Here is a 22717-nt window from a genome sequence, read left to right as displayed (position 1 = left end):
ACCCTGGCTGAGAACCACTGATTTAAAGCAATCAATTTGTTCAACCTCCAATCGCTTTCTCTCTCTGTCTATTAAACATGAACACACACATTGTTTCATTGTGGGTTAACTTACACCGAAGTCAAAAAACAGGAAGCAAGTTGAAAACTTGGGACCTTTAAACTGAAAGCTATGGTCTGGGATTTCAAATTCATCGTTACCATAAGCAGAACTGAAATGAAGTTGTTTTTCTGAATTTCGCTTAACCTTTGTAATCTTACTAGTCAGTGCCCTCAGCTAATGAAGTAAATATGTGGAGTAGGCTATATTTCATACCTTTTAGGTGGTTTCAAATGTCAAACAGAGCAATGGCCGAATGAGAAAACTGATGACTTCATCCAAATATAATGTTTATAAAACATTATGGCGGTTTAAAAACAAATGATTTTAAGCCATTGAAATGCAATCAGCAGTGAAAGAGAACTCGTTTCGCTAAATGCGCGTGCCGTTTTATAGGCCTTGAATGGTTAAATACACACACTTGTATGTGTCAAAATGCACATCTTTGAAAGTTGCCTCGTAAACATTAATTTAGGTCTTAAGTGAAAGCAAACAGCTAAAAAACGTGTAACCGTATATTGGATCCTGGCAGCTCTTAAAGTGACAGCTGTGTAATATTCCTGCTGTTCGTCATTCATGTTATTCAGACAACAAAAGAGAGGAAGTCTCTCACTGCTCTCGACTAAATCACGTTTGTAACTTTAATAAGAAACAATAGGCTATATACTTAATTTACACAATGAGGAATATGCAGTGTTTTTATACATTTTATTACTTTTTACAATGTGTCTAGCATTTCTTAGTGAGTTACTTTAGTGTTTTGTCCTGTTGCTTGTAATTAGTTGCTTATTCTTATTTAATTGCTGACTGTTTTAATTGTCTCAAGTGAGCTTTGGTTTTTTTAGTTGTCACGATGGTGACAAGAATTATGGAATTTCTATAGTATCACAAATTTTAATATCATAAAGACCTTATTTAAAGCAAAAATAACAATTTTGTGATATATATTGTTACTGTGAAATAAAATTGTGATATAAGATTTTGGTCATACTGCCCACCCCTAGTTATTCATGTTCTATGAAGTATCCATTTTTACCCAGAAAGAGCTGTAATACTTGATTTGGCAGTTACTAAACTATAACTGTTCCTCTATAATGTTAAATCAATAGTTCATAATTTAATCATCCCTGCAATAATACGTCATTATAGAAAAATCTATCCCAACAGTACTCGGTAGCATGATGTGATTCTGTTTAAAAAAGGTTTCAAAATATATTAATATATACATTTGAGGTACTAACATGTAATTTTAAATTATGTACCTTTAAGGTACTAATAGAACCATTTAGGGATAAGGCACAGCGATGTAGATTTTAACCTGTAGGAGTTTTGTACTATTTAAAATTTATTTATTTTCTCTAATAATGTGTATGTGATGTTATCCTGGTAGCAGCCCATTCACTAAACATTTAATTCATGATACATATCATAATCCAGAACACAATGACACAGATTGACACAAAGAGAGACATTTGGGCATTTATTCTTTTTATTGATACACTACCTCAGAAGAGCCTATGCCGCACGGTGTTCCCTTTGAATAATTTCAAAAAGCACTGCAGTCTTAAAAATTACAAAATGTTAAATACAAAATGTACATGAAACGACAATACAAGGCTCCGTAAACATCAACTGAACCTGTACTTTTATTTTACAAACCATCCAAGCTACCCAAACTTTAGGAATGACATCCATTTCAAAGTATCAAAAATAGAGTTCTGGTGTTTGCGTCGTCATCTGTATGTAAAATGGGAACACATTGTTCGATCTTTGGTTTCTAGAGAATGAAAATAGGTGCTTATCTAGGGACCCTGCTTCATCCCAGAACTCCTCCATCTTTATTTTTTTTTTGTTTGCTTGTTTGCTTGTATTTTTGTCTTGATTCTCAAAAAACACTAAACCTAAATCAAACCCAAACCTTATGACACACATTCTCTAAAATTGCATTTTAACACAAGTTAAGGCTTTCCTACCATATATTTGATAGTTTAAATTAAATAGTCAAAAGTGGCATTGAAAACACCTGTCACTATGTAAGGGTTTACATACAACAAAATATATATATACTTACTGTATAGATGAAAGAGTAACAAACAAACCTGCTATTTTGTCTGTTTGAAAATGTCACACCATCGTATTTGTCCGTCCTTGCATAGCCTAATGTATCAGTGTGCTTTTACACCATTCAAATTCTAAGAGGTTTTTAAAGATACAAAACAAATATCTACAATTCATTGGATACAAACTGATGTAAGCACATACGCACAAAACCGTTAAGACGCTTGCTCTATGCATGAACAGACACATCTTGACACACGCAACTTTCGTCTGGCATACTACCCTACGAAGAAGCATTTCTACAGCATCTAATCTAGAGGCATCAAGGTTTTGTCTTGTTTTTTTTTTTTTTTTTTTTTTTGGGTTTTGTTGTATTTTTTTATTTTCTTAAAGGCAGAAGGCAGGTTTATAGTGCATAGCAGATTTTTTGTCTTTTTCAAACATAATTAACAGTCATGGTTACAGCTGTATGTCTCAAAGACTGAAAAACAACAGAAAAAACAATGTCTCAATTGAATTGTGCCAGTTTTCATGGAGGAAAAATAATTCAAATTTAAGGCAAGGAGCCAATAGAAACTCATCGATTTGTTTGCGTTATACGACATCTGCTCTATCAGTGTACAGAGCAGACAGAGCAAACCTGCCCACTGCACTGTTTTTGTCAACACAGAGCGAATTATGAGCAAAAATGAGCACTACAATTGTCTAAAATGGGCTGAGGGGTTTGGAAGCTGGTTTAGATTTGAACCTTTTTACCCAAGAATGCAGTGCGGATACAAACCGAGAGTGGCTTTCAAGTCACTCTATCATAACATATAGCCTACATGTTGATTGTCAGGTTGCAACCTTTTTTGGGGAAAAAAACAAAAACAAAACAACCAATTTAATATGGTTTCCCTGACATCAACCCTGCTGTCATGTTTTTTTTTAAAAATTGTCTAATGCAATTGTTTATGCATAATTGTTTCTCTAATCAAAGGCACAAAGAGAGTTTCAGCATAGTCAACATATTATGTTTGAGTTCAATGCACATGAAGCCCATACATATACATATATATATATATATATATGAGCTTTATTATCTCCAGACCTTTTGGTCTACGGTCATGAGTTCATCTTCCCATGCAACTATACAAAACACGTATGTTATCTTTAGAGTCTGCTAACAATTCACTTGACTTTTAAAGCACAGCACTGTCAAAGTAAGATTGAACCAACACAGTTCACAGCACTCCAGAACAAAAGATGAAGCTCGGCTACTCTCTAAGTATAAAATACACACACTGGATTCAACCGTGTCCTCCTCTTCCTCAAAAAAAATAAAAATGAAAAAAAAAATTGGAAAGAAGAAAAAAACTAATATAAATTCTCAGCAGAAAGCCTGTTCACAATCACAGCTACTACATAAGGCATTTGTTCAACCTGAAGAGGAAATGGGCCAATCATTAAACAGATTATCTACAGCTCAGAAAGGTCACTAGACATGTGGAATGTTGCATATTGTTACTACAGACTCAGTGCAGCGCCCGAGGGCCCGTCCACTAGGGGACAGCACTGGGAGAATGTGTACTGAAAAAGGCGGCGTTTTCGCTGGTAAGAAGGCGTGATGTGGGCATCTATCACGCTTGGAGCACCCCTCGGCTATCCCACTAAAGTGACTGTAGAATCGCTGCTGTGTACTGCATATTCCGGTCAGGGATGAGGGTGCTCGACTGCATAGCTAGCCAATCTGAGGGGTGAATCTGCGAGCTACAAATAATAATACATCATGCTGTCAGAGAGCCCTGAATTATTGGTTTTATTTCCAGGAGAACACCACAAATCCAAGTTAACTCCCACTCAACCACGTCTGTGTTCGTGTATATGTACAGTACACCTGGTTTTGTGTGTATGCGTTCAGTATGCACCCCCAACTCTCCCAGCTGTTATTGTTTACAGCCAAAGCCGTGTTTGTGAATCTAGAAGAAGGAATAATGGTCGCTCAAATTGCTTCTGGATCCACGCTGGGAAGGGTTGCATTTGGACTCTTGGGGCAGACAGACGCTGGCTTTGGGTGGAATCTCTTTGCCCGGCTCTGGAGTCCTGTGGAGATTGTCTGAGAGTCTGACGTGGCTTGGTGTGGGCTAGGACTGACTGTGTGCAGCTGGCGAGCCCCCATGAGCCTCTGGGGCCTGAGACATGTCTCTGCCTATGATCTCATTCACTGAAACACACAAAAAGAGGCATTATTTAGATTATTTAGGACAAGATATATATATATATATATATATATTTTTTTTTTTTCAAGGACTGTATACTGTTCAGAAGGTTTTGGTTGGTGAGATTTTTGAATGTTTTTGAAAGAAGTCCAAGTCCAAAATACCATATAATCAGTAATATTGCAAAATACAAATAATAATTTTAATAGATTTTAAACTGTAATTTATTCCTGTGATGGCAAAGCTGAACTCTAAGCAGCCGTGGCTACAGTCTTCAGTTTTGTGGAAAATATTTTCCAGCATTTATTTGAAATCTTGTGTAATAGTACAAATTGATCACTTTTGATTAATTTAATATGTCCTTGCTGAATAAAAGTATTAATATATTTTTCAAAAATGATTGCTGACCCCAAACATTAGTGAGAACTTTCATATCGAGCATTTTTAAAATCAGTTCCTGCATCTAACCATTGAAGGGCAGTGTTGAGCCGTGTAAAGCCGAGTTCAATCCTCTTCAAGGGCTGATGGAAATAAAAGACAGATTGAAGGGGATGCAAAATAAAAAAAAAAAAAACTTTGGTATGTGACCACTTAGGAAAAACATGTGCACGATTGTGCGTCTGTGAGCTTGAGGATATAAATTCTGACAGCAGCAGTCTTACCAAGATGACCACAACACACAGGCTATAAAAACCATCCACTGCTCCTTTAACTACGAGGCTTTGGTGCAGGCAGTTGCATCAGTTCATTATGAGTTTAATGGCCTTTGACTACATTTCCTTTAGCCTGCTGGCTTGCGCTTTTAGCGCACTATGAAAGGCCTGTATAAAATTGATCCATTGTTAAAACACATGTTCTATATCCCAGAAGGCAATGGAGCAAGTGTGGTAATTACTTTAGCAGGCTGGGAGACTGATGTTAAGCAAGCAGCCAAACTTTTTTAACAGGTCGTCCCAGCAGAGTTCTGATTAATGCTGTGAAAATATGACTGTTTCTCCACATGCTCTATTGGATAGTGGATGTTCTCAACACTACAGCAAGTGCGACAATATTGCCTGCCATGACAAAATCAGTCAACGACAACCATGCTAAAAAGTTCATCCTATTAAAAAAAAGCAACAGAGAGAGAGAACTAGGGCAAAGACGGATCCTCTCTTTGAGGAAGAAAATATTGTTCCTTGGGAGAGATGGTGGGTTTTGACACACACTCACCATAACATTCAATCACCCGATTTCCAAGCTTGTCATCGAAGTAAAAAACCACATCTATAAAAGGCGATGATAAATCTGAGGGAAAAGCGGATAAGCAGATAAACAGGTTTGACTGTTGAAGGGGGCCTCAGGTATTTTTCATACAGGTACCTGCCTCTGCAAGCGAGTTAATAATCCCTGCATTCCTCATCCAGACAACCCATGACTGACTGGGATGGACAACATTTTCCAACAGAAAAAAAAGAAAAGAAAAAGGGAGCTCAGTCAAAGTGAACAAATATGTCCCTACACAGGATTATAGCTAAGCTTCTTTCTTTTTTTTTTTTCTAAACCAGCATCAGTTGACGTATATAATAGCATATACAGTCATTTGTTAACAAGACATCAAAAGCCAGAGAGCTGGACTCAGTGCTAAAAATAGCATTAAAAGGTAAATGAAAGAATACGTCTTTAAATGTGAAATATGGTAGTGTGTGATACAAAACAAGTGTCAGAAGACCATATAAAGGACTGTGCTGATCTGCTCTGTAATTCAAAATAACAAGCATCTCCTACAATAGTCACTCTGCAGGGTGAATATTTAAAGCAGTTATGCAATGCTAAAGTAACAAGTCAACGCTACTGATGTTCGTGATGGTTTAAACTTTTGGTGTTTAAAAAATTAAAATGTCACATAAACTAACTATAGTACTGCTGTGTTAGAATCATCCAGGTTAAGTGTTTCATAATTACATGAGTTTTTGTAGTTACTTGTTTAATGTAGATTATATCTTTTGATTCTTTGTGCGCAGTGTCTTTTAAACTATTATTTATGTTTATTAGGGTTTTGTTTTTTCTTGCTTTGTTTACATTTTGTGTTAGCCACAGTATACGTGTCGATTGTCATTTTGTGTGTTCGAAGTTTAGAGTTGTTTTGGTACATTCAATGTGGTTGATGTTATTATTTTGTGATGGTTTTGTGTGCGAAAGTTGCATGTTTGAGTGTGTGTGTGTTGTGTTTCAAATGCCCAGCCGCTGTCACAGATCATCCTGTTGGCGTAGGCGGCTCTTCCTCTTGCATGAACACACTTCACACATGCAGACCTGCTCTGGGCTGATTGTGAGTTCTGCTTTAAAACCCACTCAGCGCGCTGTCTGCTGCTCACGCCGCACAAACAATCGAACAATCTTACACACACACACACACACACACACACACACACACTCTCTGCACAAACCTGCACTGCACAACCTCACACACACTTTACGCGACAATTTGCAACTGTCAAAGGTGTTTAAGATGGGATGAACTATATTTGATGTTGTAAAACAGAATAAATGAATGAAAACTAGTACAACATTCAAAACTATATTATATATATATATATATATATATATATATATATATATATATATATATATACACACACATATATATACACACACACACACTTTAGTTATTTGTTTTGAAGTACAACATTCAAAACTCCAGTAAACAAACGTAATTTTTTTTTTTTAAATTAACATTTTGTAGAAATGTGTTTAAAACCAATTAAATAAAATATAATAAAGAATAAATTAAGGGGGAAAAAAAGACTAAAAGCAAAAATGGTTTATTTCAGTTACTCGCATAAAGCATTAAAAATGCACACTTAAACATCTGCTAAAGACAAAAACAAGCAAACAGCAAATAAAAAAAAGTAAGTATGGCAGTATTTTTAGCACAGCACAGTCAGTCAATAAATACAGACAGCTATTTAATCAGCGTCTGTGGTGTGCCTGTGGTATTGGCAGATTTTTAAGGGTGCCGATTTTTTGAAAAGACTAATATGTCGTCTGCCACGGTATTTACTCTGCTTTGAAGAGGACTTTCTTATTTTAAAACCTTATTTTCCTGTCTCCTCCTGGATCAAAAGCTTTCTTTTCTCACTTTTTCCATTTTTGCGTGACACAAAAGCACACTGTAGTTTCTCACATTCCTTCAAACACACACATGCATGCTGCAGCTTCAATGCGTGCTCTCTTTATTCAACGTTTGGACCAGTTTGAAAGCAAGTCACCTCAGGACAGCCAGAGTGTATAAAACTCATAAACGGTTCTATTCCTATTACAGCCGCTAACTGTACAAATTACAAAGCACAAATCTCAACGATACATTAAGGGAGTGAGCATCCGAAGGGGAGCTGCCGATATTAGCGATGCATCTGACTCAGTTAAATACGGGAAGTTACTGTGCAATATATCGCAATATAGCAGCAACTGGCTTGAGCGGTTTCAACATCGTCTTTCCCCACATGTAAGAAAGCATGATTCATCTCGATCTCTTTCGCATAACGCTTGAGAGTCTCAGCGTAGAGTCTTTAAATAGGGGATCCTCTTTGGATGAGTGGAAGGGGCCATCCCTTTTTAACATCTAATATACAGGGTCTGAGGCTGAGAGCTCACCGACAGCAAAACTCTGAGCTGGGGTAAATGATATTGTTTGACGGTGCTACCCCGAGACTGTGAATCACTGGACAAGCCACTGCACTGGCTGACCGTTAACGGAGGCATCAGTTGAGAAGGGCTGTCATAACTGCCTACTGGGTCAGATATTTTTTCTTTTAAATAACAGGAAATATTTTTTACAAATTTACGACCAACATTTGGGTCCACAATAGCTAAGCCTTACTAAGCGACAGCTTAATTTAAGCTAAACTCTGGGATAGTTTAATGGTATATATTTAACTTCACATAAACCAACATTTAAATCTGTATTTAGAAATTAACAAAATTGCAGGAGTTAAAAATGATGTAGGGACAATTTTCTATGAAACATGATTCCATTGTAGGTGAGATCCTGCGATTATATATATTTTCTTTTCTATTTTGAAAGCAGCGAATGTGTTGTGTTATGATGGAAAGTATTATACTAGGTAAGACTGACCTCATCAGCCAGAGCAACTGATAGCAAACACCCGTTTCCACTTAGGAAAAAAAAAAAACATGTCAGATGTTTAAATGATCTGATCTGTAACTTCAAAACTACAGGGCGTGAAATGTGAAATCTAGTGCGTGTTTAGGACATGGGCAATGAGAGGGTAATCTCTTTGTTTACTTTTTCATTTGAGTTCCCCTCAACCTACTTTGACCTTGGCAGTGGTATCCAGAAAACTACACTGCAAAGCTTACTTTTTAAAACAACTCTAAAAAAGAGTGTGTAAAAAAGAGCGAGACACAAAAAGTGGCTGAGAAAGTACAAGGGAACAGTCAGTTTGGTCTGTGAATCACATTGTGGATTCCCCATTTAAAGAGTCAGTCTATGATTCATCCCCATTTTCTTTGACCGGAGGCCTCAGCAACCTCTTTAACATGTTTAGTCATTGGCTTTAACAATCAGCACAGCGTAGCCATGGGGCATGTGCCGTAAAAAAATAGATTGTTCTAAAGTTTTTTGAATTATGCAAAACAAATAAATATTTAGAAGGCGCTCATCAAGTGAGTTTGAAAAAAGAAAACGGTAGATTACCCCAGGTGAATAAAACTAAACATTCTTGGCGAAAGTTAGGGAGAAGCACATTTTTACAGCAAAAATGACAAGATCAAACCACAAAGTGCATACATAGCCACATGTTGCAGTTCTTAGCATAATTATTCAGGTCTCCCTCCTCCACTCAAATGCATCTTTTTGTTCTATAACCAGTTTCAAAATGAAACTCTGAATCAATAATTTAGAGATATAAAAGGAGATTTTCCCCACAAAACAAATATATGCAAAATTCAACGTATGTCATTTAAAACAGAATTATTCAGGACATTTAACCATTTAGCACACACTTCTATACAAATTGACTTACAAATAGAGAGACGCAAGCAATTTATCAAAACAATAATATTGAAATTAATCTTAAAGGGATAGTTCATCCCCAAATGAAAATGCCGTTATCATTTACTCTCTTTACCTCTATGGAACAAAAATATATTTTGAAGAATGTTGGCAACCAAACAGTTTTGATAAATAAATAACATGGGAAAAACTATCCTGTTAGTAAATAAATAAATAAAAGATAAAACAGAAAGAGAACAGAGATTTGTCCCAGCACCCAAATCACACATATAACAAGGTGAAAATGCCACGGCAGAGAACGAACAAGTCTGAGCTGGAGTTTCCTGGTCAGAGAGTGAACCCTTGTCACATTAATTCCCAAGGATCTTTGCACCACGCCACATCTCTGCCGCCAAAGACCACAGCAATGCAAACTGGACCAACCACAACGCCACTGCCCGCCTGCGCCAAGACCTCAAAATTACATTCCTGACACTGTAATTGTACAGAAAGATGACACAAAACCAGGTTTCCACTGCTTTCAGAAAAGTTCTCTGATTGTGTTTAATGAGCAGGCAGTTTTGGGCCAAGAGCTGTGTTTTTTCCCTTCCACGCTCTCTTTTTCCCTCAGAGATGAGAGAAGTTGTGTTATTAATTTGACACAGTCATTTACCACTGGCTAAAGTCTACAGACCTGGAATATGTTACACGTTGAAGTTTCCGTACCCACAAACGGAAAGAGGGAAATGGACACAAACAGACGGATGAGGGCAGAACATTATATAAGGAGTAGTACAGAAATCAGACTATCGTATCATTGACAAATACGATTGTTACTTTGGTGAATTCCAAATGTTAAAACCGACTCTCATCCCTTGACAGAAACAGAGTGACACAAGATATAAGCTCTAGGACACAAAAAGTGTGCGTGTACAGTACGACAGGGATACAAGACCCGAAGACAGCAGGCTTTGCCTATTATTAACCCAGATCAGTGCACTCACGCCGGGGTGGCAGCTGCACACAGACATCCACGAGAACAAAGGAGCACAAGCACACGCCTGCGTACACATCTCAAACACAGACCTCTGGGAGGACATTAATTAAACACAATTGACATGAAAAAGAGTAGAAGGAAGAGATGAGACAAGAGAAAAGAGACCAAGTCTCCTGTAAGTACTGACACACACTGCTCCTTCTGTTCAGCACAAGGGAACCAGTCCAAACTCATCAGGCAAATATGGCACCCAAACTCCTTATGCTCGTCTAACACACAACACACACGCATACGGCTCACTCAGCTCATAAGCAGTCTACACTTAATCACGGATATCATGTTGAGAGATAAATGCAATGGTACAAGTAGATTACTCAAATGACAATAGTCTTTTAACATTTGGTTTGCATCTCCTACGTTCCAGTCCTTCTTTGACCTTTCTGTTTGAGAGTGTGTGCGCTTGTGTCAATTCCCTGTTTTTTTGTCTTCCATCTGTCAGTCTGTCTGTAGCCCCTCCCCAGCACCACCTGCAAAGAGTCTTTGACATCACCTGTGCCATCTGTTCACACACACACACACACACAACACACCCTGCCGTACAGATGATTCTTATTTGCCCATGAAAAACCCAAAACAGTTCCAGACCTTAAATATTAGCTTTCTATATAAATAAACTTTAATCCACCCAGTGGCGGCACCAGCTCCACGCAGACCTGGAATAAAAACAATAGGACCGGAATATCAAGTGGGATTCCCACCTGCTGCAAACTGCTAGTCAGCAGTATTAAAACCAGTCTAACCAGAATCAAAACGGCTTTGGAAATGAAAGCCAGTGCGATTTGTAAACAAACACCGGGTTTTACGCTAAACGATCATCTGCATTCACACAGAAATCACACAACTCCCAGAATGCACTGCCACTGACAACCACTGAATTCTGCTGAAAAGTGATTCATCAAATGGAACTGAAGTATCTGGGGCCATAAAAGTGCCAGGAAAGTGTGATTAAGAACTGCAGAGTCTGACTGATACATCAACTTACATTTAAATCTAGTGAAACTCTCAGCCAGCTGCAGAGCTCTTACAGTTAACCATGACGAGTGATTCATTGCTCTTTTATGAACAGATGCGAGAGAAAAGAGAGCAAGAAAAAATGAGCAAGTTTATATTTAAATGCAATAAACAATAATAGTAATAAAATATAGATTTATATTACTATATGGAATATTGTAAACAATCACAATCCATGCATGCATGAATAAATAATATATTTTAAAAATATATTTATGAATTATTATTGTGACATTTGATTTTTCTAAATTGTTTTTATAAGGTTTCAATAAATTATAAACAAATGCTTGAAACAAAGGTTTCAAATAAACAATGCTTTAAAGTAATAAATCGTAATGCTTTAGTAACATATAGTAGTGATAGCCATAGTTTATATTCAAATGCAATAAACAATAATAATATTAATACACAATATTATATGCAAAATAGTAAATAATTTTGTATGAATAAATAAGTGCATTTTTCCAACTTGTTTTCATAATATTTCAATTTATTCATTAAATAGGCCTACCGCAATGCTTTAGCAACATGCCACTAATAGTGATAGCTGTATGTTGATGTGAAAGGAGGTTTATGTCAGTGACTGGAGCTGTGTTCTGTTCTATTTGCAGTTCATTTCTGACCTCCTTAACAACTCACAGTGCTCAAGAACTTCAGTCAGAATGACACAGACCCTATTTATAGTGTGTGCTTTAGGGAGGATACAGTCCCTGGTGAAATCAGTTCAAAACTTCACTTTTAAAAAGGCTCAACTCCATCCCATCTCACACACTGAATTCATGAGGATGTCTAATGCTATATGTGAGCAACATGTAGGCAGTGAATACTTAGTGTGGCTGAGCATGCCCACTCTGAATTGAGTGTGTATGCATGTAACCATGTATCTTGTGTTAGTGTGTGATTGTGTGAATTAGCTTGTGCACATCTGTGAATTAGTATGCAGCTGGCCAAGAGCGTGAATTGTGTGTGTGTGTGTTTACTACATATAGTGTGGGCTACATATAGTGAGGGCAGTTTTAATTACTCAGACAAATTCTGCATCCTTCTGGACTCACACTTCACTACACACACACACACACACTTGTCTAATTTGAGTGACTCAAGCTGTTCATTAACTCTGTCTGACTGCACATTTGAATATGTAACTGAAGAACGGTAGAAAGCAGAAGTGACTCCCCGTGATCACATTCTGGTCCAGGATCCGTATCTTAAAAACATGACGACACTGCTGAAATCTGTGCTGATGAACTACAGCATTAAGTTAAGTTAACAACTTTATTAATCCCACAAGGGACAATTCAAGCCTTAACTCTTTCATCAGTCATCCACAAAAAAAATAATCTTCTATGATAGATACACCAGGTTCAAAGTGATACAGCCCACAAAGCATTTTAATTTTCAATAATAAATAGCTGAGTTGTGAATAAGGAATCCATTGTGGTCTGTTGTCTGAACTTCTCACATAAACACACAATCAGCAAAAAATATCCACATAAACAGAAGTTGAGAAACAAGCTCTCCCGCTCTGGCTATGCTCGGAATGGAATACTAGTGTATTGCTTACTGTATGCTGCACAGTGCACACTGAATACTGTATATTTTTAAAGACACAAAAATAATGTTAACTAGTAGTACGCTATTGTATGGTTCATGCTGCCACATGAACTCATTACGTGCATGTAATTCTTTGACTGGGGACAACTTAAAAATAGCTACATACACTACCATTGAATAATTTGTGGCCAGTAGGATTAATTTTTTTTTTTTTTTTTTAAAGAAATTAATACTTTTATTCAGCAAGGATTAATTAAATTGATCAAAATTGATACTAAAGACATAATGTTGCAAAAGACATCCATTTCAAATAAATTCTGTTCTTTTGAGCTTTCTATTCTTCAAAAATCCACAACATTTTTCAAGAAAGGTTTCTTAAAACCAAATTAGCATATGAAAATGATTTTTGAAATACAATGACACATTGAAGACTTCAGTAATATCTGCTGAAAATTCAGCTTTGCCATCACAGGAATAAATCACATATTAAAATATATATTAAAATAGAATACAGTTATTTTAAATAATAATAATAATAATAATAATAATATTGCACAACATTACTGTTTTTGCTGTATTTTTGATCACATAAATGCAGCCTTGGTGAGCAAAAGTGGCTTCTTGACATGTTAGTGTATATAAAAATTGCAGTTTATGTGACATCTGGTTCATTCATCACGCTGAAAATAGAAGGTCATACTGAGCTCACCGCATTATGGAAGCATGCTCTATATACTGTAGTGTATTCTTGCAGTCAACTATCAAATTCAGTAGTTCATTTGAATATTATATGCTAATTATGCATACTATGCATATTACATAATGCAAAAACAGTGAGAGGAATAAGGTACAGTAATGCAATGCAATGCCAAACAGTCTCTCTGCTTGCCTCCCCCACACTCATAGGTCTCATAGTTCTGCTAAGAAGGATTACTGGTGTAATGAGTTCGCCCTGTGTCATGACACTCTTAAGATCTAGGAACTGCCAAACACTGTAATGCCCCAGGCAACTTGTGCATGCAAATTCATTTTAGTAAATGAAGCATTTGCTTGTTTAATTAATACATTCTAATGTTCTTGCTCTACTAGTTCCTCTTATGATTTAGTTACTACTGCACAAATTCACACACATATTTATTCACCCCATAATGTGTTATTCACACAATAGTAGACTGATTAAATTACTCTAATATCCATAAATGACCATATATGAATAAAGTGAATAAAGAGGTAATTATTTCAGTGAGTACATAACCAGGGGAAAAACCAAGGACTCATGCAATGTAGGTTTGATCATCATAGTTAAAGCAAATGCAACCTGGAGTTCCCCAGTCAAAAGTCAATGCTATATTATATGCTAAGATTTTAGTATATTATATTAAAACAAAGTTTTAGTAACAAGTTCCAGAAGCTTTAAATACCTTTAATGTAAAGGTGAATTGTATCAATATTAGGGTTGTGTATCACCAGCAAAGTCACGGTACGATACGTATCATGATACGGGACTGCACTGAATTTCACCTCAGAAGGATTTAGTAAAACAGCTGTTTATTAAACACTGCATACTATAGGGCCATTGCTAACTATTGGCAGAGCAGGCAGTTGACCTCTGCATTATGAAGGGCCTCCATGACTGTACCACAGTATATTATAGGTAACGGCATATGATTTATGTTTACTTTGGGCACTCCCCACCAGGTACAATATTCTGATTGCTTGCATCTTGTTTTTAAACCCATAAATAATAATGTACTCGTTCTAATAAATTGATATTGTAATGTACTCATATTAATATATTTAAAAAATCATCTTAACATTGCTGGTAGGTTATCATTGCACAAATTAATGCACTCTCTACATTTAAAAAATAAAAATAAAAATTAGAAGCGTTCCAAACTAATGCGCTGTCTTCACTGAATCTCACGCACACACATGCTCAGTCACTCACACAGATCACGTTGCAGCCACACACAGACATTCAGGAACAAACTTTTTAGCGCTACCCCGCAATTTTATCAATAAAATAGCTTAATCACTCAAGGAGCTGGTAACTCCTGCACTGTTTCTAAAGAAATTAAAGCCACAGCTTCACTGTTAATACGGTGGTAATTCATACATACACAGCATCTCTCTCTCTCTCTTTCATAAATAAACACTTGATGAATTACACTTTTCTGAGAACAGAATATCGAAGTGGAGATCGCTAAACTGCAAGCTAACCGGTGTTTTCAGAAAGCAAACGCGTTCATCCACAGTGGCGAGAGGGCCAGCTGTATCGATACTCGTATCGTCAAATCTCTGTGACTATACATCGTCGTATCGATGTATCGAACACAGCACTAATCAATATTGCTTTGTCCTGTTTTGTCCTCAAGATTTAATTTTTTTCCATACACCGAACTGCAAGTTGCAGTGGTCACTCTCAAGTGTCATAAGACAAAAAAAATAAATTGTTTAACAAAGTGCAAAGACTCACCATCATCAAGTGTAATATCCTGTAGGCCAATGGTACGGAAGGTGGGCTCTCTATCCTCTGGCTCCTGTTTGATGTTCAGCCTCTCTCCCTGTTGGGTCAACGGGTGCACCAAGGGACCTGAAGGGGACAACCCAGCCAGGACAGGGCTGCTAGCTTGGGGAGAAGGCTGTCCAGAGAGTGCCATGGGCCCCAGGGGGCTGTTGGATGTAGGAGATGGGGAGGTGGGTGAGTGGTAAGGGAGAGAATGGAGTTGGGGGGACGAGGGCCCAGAGTGGGGAGATGGCACCATATGAACAGGAGCACTGGAGGGTGTGGGGCAGGAGGCGGACCTCTGCCCGGCCGGATGGTAAACCAGAGGACGCTGGAGTTGTGGGGCCGGCTGTCCCAGCGTGTGGGTGGGTGATGGGACCTGGCCTGGAGTGGGGCAGTGGTAGCCTAAAGAGTGAAGGTGAGGGGCAGAGTGGGCCATGACTTGGTTGCTACCCGTACAGGCTGCGTGGCTAGGGCTGGAGCCAGGCCCCGGAGGCACTCCAGAGGTGGGTGTCGAAGAAGACGGTCCATACACCATCCCCAAACCCAGGGAGTGACACCCAGCCGGGTCGGCCTGGAAGGACATTCGCTCGTATGCCTGTGGGGAGCCCGCAGTCATAGGAAGACTGTGCTGGCCGTTGAAGGGCATGTTGTGCTGTATGGGAGGGTAAGACGGCCTGGCAGTGGCAGCAGGGCCTGGGTGGAAGGGCATCTGGCATTCAGGAGGTGCATTCAGCCCTTGAGCCTGAAGGTGGGGCAGGTGGGGAAGAGTTGGGGAGCCCATTGGGGCACAGGGGGCCTGGAGAGGGTGCAGGCCTGCAGCCAGGCCATGTGGGGAGCTGGACAGAAGGCCGTCTGGTGGGTGGGAGTGCTCTGGGGAGGACAGCGGCTGAGCACAGACCAAACTGGCAGCATGGACCAGAGGCATGGACATGGGCGGCACGGCAGGGGAGTCCAAATCATCCCTATGTTCCTGCTTGACCCGTACTGCAAGGGTGGAGAGAGAGAAAGAGAGAGAAATACATGGGTGAAAAAAAGAAGGAAAATCTTAAGATTTCAAGCGTTGTTAGCTATAAAATGTCACTGAATTAGCCTGAACAGTAATTATCTTGTTTCGCATCTTTGGTACATTTCAGTAATATCAATAAAATATGTATTTTTATTTATACTTCTATTGTTATCATATTGAGAGTTGCTGAGATCTCATAACGGCATTACATTAGCATGCCAAACTGATTAACCATACGGATTTGGCAATTTCTTTTAAAGTTTAATGGATTCACAGCACTAATGAACTCTTGTCCAATTTCCCATCTCCAATAAAACTGACAGCAACATTATATGACTAACATATGTTTAAGATTTATGGCCAATACAAAAATTGCACATATTTCATTGAATCAGTATTTCCACCAAATTCTTCTCTTCTCTTCTCTTCTTCTCTTCTCTTCTCTTCTCTTCTCTTCTCTTCTCTTCTCTTCTCTTCTTCTCTTCTCTTCTCTTCTCTTCTCTTCTCTCTCCTCTTCAAAAATGCAGACAATGAGTAATAGCAACAGTATTCAGTAACCCATTTCCCGATCTGCCATTTCCCTGGCCCGCATGAGTGGGGGATATTTTTACTTGCCGTGGACTCTAAGAGAACATATGTTGCCTGCTTGAGTGCCATGTAAACCAGTGCTGAATTTGGGAACTGAAGAATTCTGTCTGCCCTCCAGCATAGCTCCAAATGGGAACCAAAATCCAGTTCACAGCCCATACGCTGCTGCAAGGCCATTACTGCAGTAAAACTGCAGTTTCCTGATATGAAGAGCAAGTGGCGACAATGTGTGGGAGAGAGTGTGAACGCATTTGAGTCTGGTGTTACTCACTGTGTACCTACAATGCATATGAAAAAGGTTTAGTTTCAGTTAACAAACACAGCTAATACCATTCATTTCCAGATGCATTTTGGACCAAAGCTTGTGGATATGTGACCAACAAAGAAGCCTCATACATTCAATTCATTACAAACTACTTCCTCACAGGCCCAACAGCTTTCACACTGCATTTAATTTGAATTTGGATTAAGATCTCTGCTCATTGCATCAGACGGCTTATTCATTACACATGAAGAGTCTGGCTCTAGTCTAACAACACAGCACCTCAGCCCTTCCCCCTGCCATGCCACTTTCTCAGTGGGCCGATGCCATGGCAACCACAGTCGCGTGGCCTGTTCAGAATATTGGCTGCCTGTGCCGTTGTCTGATTGGCTGAGGCCCGACGGGTTAGTGTGGAAAACAGGAAACCCTAATTTGAGTGGGTGCTTTGTGGAGCGAAGATGGTGGGCGGGAGGCTGGGTCTATCTCGCTCTCTTACTCTCCCTCTCTTTTTGTTCTCAATCTCTTCAACAGGTTAGCATGCAACTCAGAGATAAAGACACCAAAAAAAGTTGCTCACGTGTGATTTAATTACGCCAACGCTGTTTTTCGGTTTGACTCACTTTGGGAAATTAATACCAAACCGGCTTATTGCTATGAGAACAACACACGACACGACTACACTCTATAAACTCTATAAGTCATAATTAAATGTCGCCTTTTACAACACCCTGCATTTTGGTCTATTTCATCACATGTTCAATATCAGTTTCAAAAGCAGAACTATTAACGTACTGATGTAATGCATGTCAACTCAACATGTGTGAGAAATTATAATAGCCATGTGAATCATCCACCTCATCATTCAACAGACTTATCATAGGGGAAAATCTTCCAAAATGCAAAGTAATTCTGCAGAATATGACTATTAAGATAGATGAAGCCAATGGGAGATGGAAAAAGAATGACAGCGTTTAATGAGAGTGAGGAAAACAGAAAGACAAAGACACTGAAGGGATCTAGCTCTTGAAAACCCTAGATTTTCATGCCTCCAGCCACATGTAAATCATGCTGATTCTTTCTTTAAAGTATTTTACATGAGCGGTTACCAGGTGCTTAACTGTTACTGGAACAACCTCATCCCTAACCACACTGGTGCACGGTGCAGAGGAACGCTGGCATGATCAAACGGGTGACTCTGCTGTGAAAACCCACATGTGTGCCATTCTTGTTACTGTTATGTCAAGTTAGCAAGAAACAATTTTGCATGAAATTGAGTCACATGATTGCTGTGAGGCCAGACTCAGACACAATACTTGACGTAAAGGTGGACACTAAGTTATAGTCGTCACAAATTCCAATATGCAATGATGTGTATATGCATACATTTTGTATATGTAATGTATTTCATGTTGCTTATTTTATATTCAATTACTAATAAAGACCAGATTATTGATTATAGATGCTTATTTTTACTGTAAAATGCAATTACTTATAAAAACATTTTACACTGAGCTTATTTTTAACAGAGTAAAATCCAATTTGAACATTTGAGGCTCTCAGGATCTGTAAATTACTTTTGTTTTTCACCTTTTTTTTTTGCCATTATGCACTTACATAAACTACCGTTCATAGGTTTGGGGTAAGATTATTTTTTTTTTGATAGAAATTGAAAAAAAAAAAATATATATAATATCCTGAATACTAGGGTAAAAAAAATTACGTTTCTAGAAAAAAATAGTTTTCAACACTGATGATAAGAAGAAATGTTTCTTAAGCATCAAATCAGCAGATTAGAATAATCTCTGAAGACTGGAGTGATGGCTATTACCATTACAGGAATAAAAAAAAAAAATCGTACAAACCCCAAAAATGTAACATTAGTGCATATAAACTATTATGAGGTAAAGGTACGAAACTGCTTAATGAAAAGCAACAGTTACAGCGCTCTAATTTCATTTAGGAAATAATATGCAATGGATTGTAATGTGCTATTGAATACGTACTTGGCAGATAGGTAAAGCGCTGCGACTGGCTCCTTTTCCGTTTGCCATTGCACACGTAGAACTGCACCTGCACTGCTGAAGTGACCGTCTTACTGTGATAAGGAGGCACCTCCACCACGATGCTAGACTACAGATGGAGACAAGAGACATAACTTTACTAAACAACACATCATTGGTGTCTGAGACAAACCTATCAAAGTTGTCCCAAAACATACTACAATGTGCTCAAATCTGTTAAGCGTTAAACACTCAAAGAGGCATTTCAGCTTTTAGTTCAAGAAAGAAAAGAAAGGGTCTGTGGACGTATTTATGTCTTGTGTATCGTCTGTGCTTTTGTTGGCAAAACGTTTCTTAGACATGTAAAAAGGAGATTATTCACTCACTCCTTGACTCTTCTCTCTGATGATCTTCGCCTCCACCTCCCACTGCGGTCGTCCATCTGAAGAAAGAAAAAAAGTGTTGGCTGCATACATGAGAACAACATATTAGGAAAGATAGCATACACAATGACCTGAACTGAACTCTGTGTGCCAATATTTGCCCCCTCAAAATTAGGTAACCTGACCCTCTCCTCATTACCACCTCCACCACTATCATCATCATGTCTTCCAGCCCTCTGCTGAAGCTTTAGAGATTAAGGTTACAAATAGCCAATCAGCATTAAGTTTTATAAGGGTCAGAGGGGAGCTCTACAGCTGCGTGTTTCTACAGGTGCTCCAGCACCGAATCCAGAGAGAAGCTTGATAAATTGTGCCTTGCCTTGAGAATAATAAAGTGATGAATTGAGTTTTCTTGCAAAAGGCTTTTTCCACATAGTGAAAGAGGCTCAATTGCTCGTATAGATCAAAATGTCAGCTCTACGCAGGGACTGTGTACAACACTGACCTGACTATGAAAAACAAATGACATGATAAATTCTCCCAAGAAACTCTGGAGCTGCATTAGCAGAGTAACTCCTTAACAGCGGGCTACTTGAGAGACATTTTAATGAAAATCAGATCAGTCTCACTCTGTTTGCCCTTGCTGACAGAAACACAGAATTCGCTTGGGCCCCTAACAGGTAATGATGTCATTTATAAAGCCATTAGAGTTTTAGAGAGATGAGTGGAAGAACATTATTTATTGTTGAATCATGGCAAGATGCGTGGAATAACTTTATTCATAGCACAATGCTTCCACGTGCTGCCCGTGGAGAGGTGCAGGATCTTTCGGAAAACATGCTGTCATCTCAAGTTTTTCCTTTGCCATGAAGCTAATCAACTGCGCAGACGTCTTGCAGACAGAAAATGAAAGCCAAGGGACCAGAGCCAACTGGTTAAGACTGATCCTAGAAGGGAAAATAGTCACTTCATGGATCATAAATTACATAAACTACACAAACAGCACGACACAGGTCTGATTTACGTTCTTAAACACATTTCCAGCTTTGAAGTTTGTGCCTGACATGAGTCTAACATGAGTCAAACAGCAGTATAATCCCAAGAATGTCTAAAATGAGTAATTTTGAATGTGTAATGTTTATGAGTGGGTACATATGTGTTACGAAAAACCTTTCAAAGGGGTAATGTAGAGGGCAGTGTTTGAGGACTGTTATCAAAGTAAAGATACCGCTGTGAGCAGTTTCATAATCACCTGGTGCATTACACTCCAGAGACTGCTGTTTACACGAGGTTACTGTGTAGCGTCTCAGCTCCCTTCTGTGTCAAAAGGCATTTTGCTAATATGAGAATGACCTTGGATGCCTGTAACTTCAGCAGTAGTAGTACAGCAGGACATGTTGACATTCAGCGGACACCGGAGAGGGCCCCACATGAGGGCAGGTTCAAACAGGAACCAGACTTTAAAGCCCGGTGACAAGCACACACGCTGTCCTAATTCTTTAGCCCAGAAACACCGCTGTTCTGTTATTACTACTATGATAAACAAACTCAAGAAAAATAAACTTCTGGCAAAATCCTACAAAGCTTTTATGTGTCATTATGTGGAATTAAATGTCCTGCTGGCAAGTGTACACTATAGCATCAACTGAAACAGATGGTTAATGTAACTCTTCATTTACAATTTCCTGAATCATTAATTATAAAAACAAAAACATATTTTTGTTAGCTTTCCTGGGTCTGATTTTTTTTCATAGTAAACACTTAATTGTACTTAATATTTCATATCTGCCATTTATATTTTCTCATTGTAACCAAAACAAATGAATTAATCTTCTGTAGACTCCAGAGGGAAAAGGGTGTTAACCCTGTAAAGCCTGACATATGAAATAACAGTGGAAGAGATAATTAAAAGTAAAAAAGTATGTAAATATATTAATAATTATATATAAATATGTACAAAAAAATATTTGATACATTAGGTTAATGGCATATCAATAAGAGAAAATGGCCCTCATACTGTACTTGAAAAAAAAAAAAAAAAAAAGATTAATTTTATCCAGAGGACCAAAGTCAGCAAAAAAATATACAATTTCCTGTATAAATATAAAATGTAAAATAGAAGTTCTGATAGCTTGTAAATCATGTAAATCAATGAGATCTTTATATAAGTATAAGCAAAGTACTTAAAATGCATATTTTTTTGTCTTGAAATTGAAAAGCTTAGTTTAATAATCAAAGCCATGCAGTTTCTGTTTGTAAGGGGAAAAACAATGTAATACAATACAATGATGACTAAGAGATGTACAAATAAACATTCCACGAAAGCTTCATGTCTTACATTTGATACTCTCCATTTTAACATTTTTATGCTCAAATTAACATCATTTATAAAAACAAATATACATGAATAATCAAGTGAATGCAAACCTAAGTTGCTTCAGTCTATTAAGTGATCATCCTGAAATATTATAAACAATGTAAAAGTTACACTTGTGTTTACATAATAGAAATGAGCAAAGATTTCACAGCAAACAATCCTGTTAAATTTCTGAAAATGAGGGCAGTACAACCTTTGCTATCCAGATCTGTTTATCCAGGTGATTAAAAACCTCAATCTTTTGTCTACTTAACTATATATCTATCCACTCAGCAAGTCAAAAATGAGTTACGAAGTCTCAGGACCACCACATTTAGACACAAGCCATCTAATTACTGTAGATACAATAATCACTCAATTAGATTAGATACAATCTGTCAAAATTAGACAAAAATTATCAGTCCGCTTCCTCTCAAATGTCCTGGTTTGTCCCCTACCGCTAGAGTGGTCCCTAGAGACTAAACCCTCTCAGATGGACGGCTCTGTGCCAGTCCACAAAAAGACTTGCCTACTCTCTATATTTAGGAGCGAACATTTGATATAATTTGATGCATTCCAGACTTTAGCCAGAGATCTTTTTTAATTTGAAGAAACTCTGAATGAGCTTAGCATGGGTTAC

The 22717-nt window shown here is 38.0% G+C and overlaps 1 protein-coding gene across 2 annotated transcripts in view; it reads right to left on the bottom strand.

Annotated features, from left to right (window-relative positions):
• Window positions 1–2485: 2485 nt before the first annotated feature.
• Window positions 2486–22717, bottom strand: part of nfatc3a (nuclear factor of activated T cells 3a) — a 77708-nt gene continuing 57476 nt past the window's right edge. For both annotated transcript variants that reach the window (XM_058783533.1, XM_058783534.1), the window contains exons 7-10: window positions 19725–19780; window positions 19342–19468; window positions 15450–16466; window positions 2486–4360 (exon numbers count right to left, since the gene is read on the bottom strand). In XM_058783533.1, the coding sequence (XP_058639516.1) occupies window positions 4281–4360; window positions 15450–16466; window positions 19342–19468; window positions 19725–19780 (1280 nt within the window). In that variant the 3' untranslated portion in view covers window positions 2486–4280. The remainder of the gene's footprint in view (window positions 4361–15449; window positions 16467–19341; window positions 19469–19724; window positions 19781–22717) is intronic.

Source organism: Onychostoma macrolepis, chromosome 07, assembly GCF_012432095.1.
Source record: "Onychostoma macrolepis isolate SWU-2019 chromosome 07, ASM1243209v1, whole genome shotgun sequence".
NCBI classification, from domain to species: Eukaryota; Metazoa; Chordata; class Actinopteri; order Cypriniformes; family Cyprinidae; genus Onychostoma; species Onychostoma macrolepis.
Note: the sequence above shows the minus strand (reverse complement) of the source record. Positions and strands in the feature narration are given on the sequence as shown.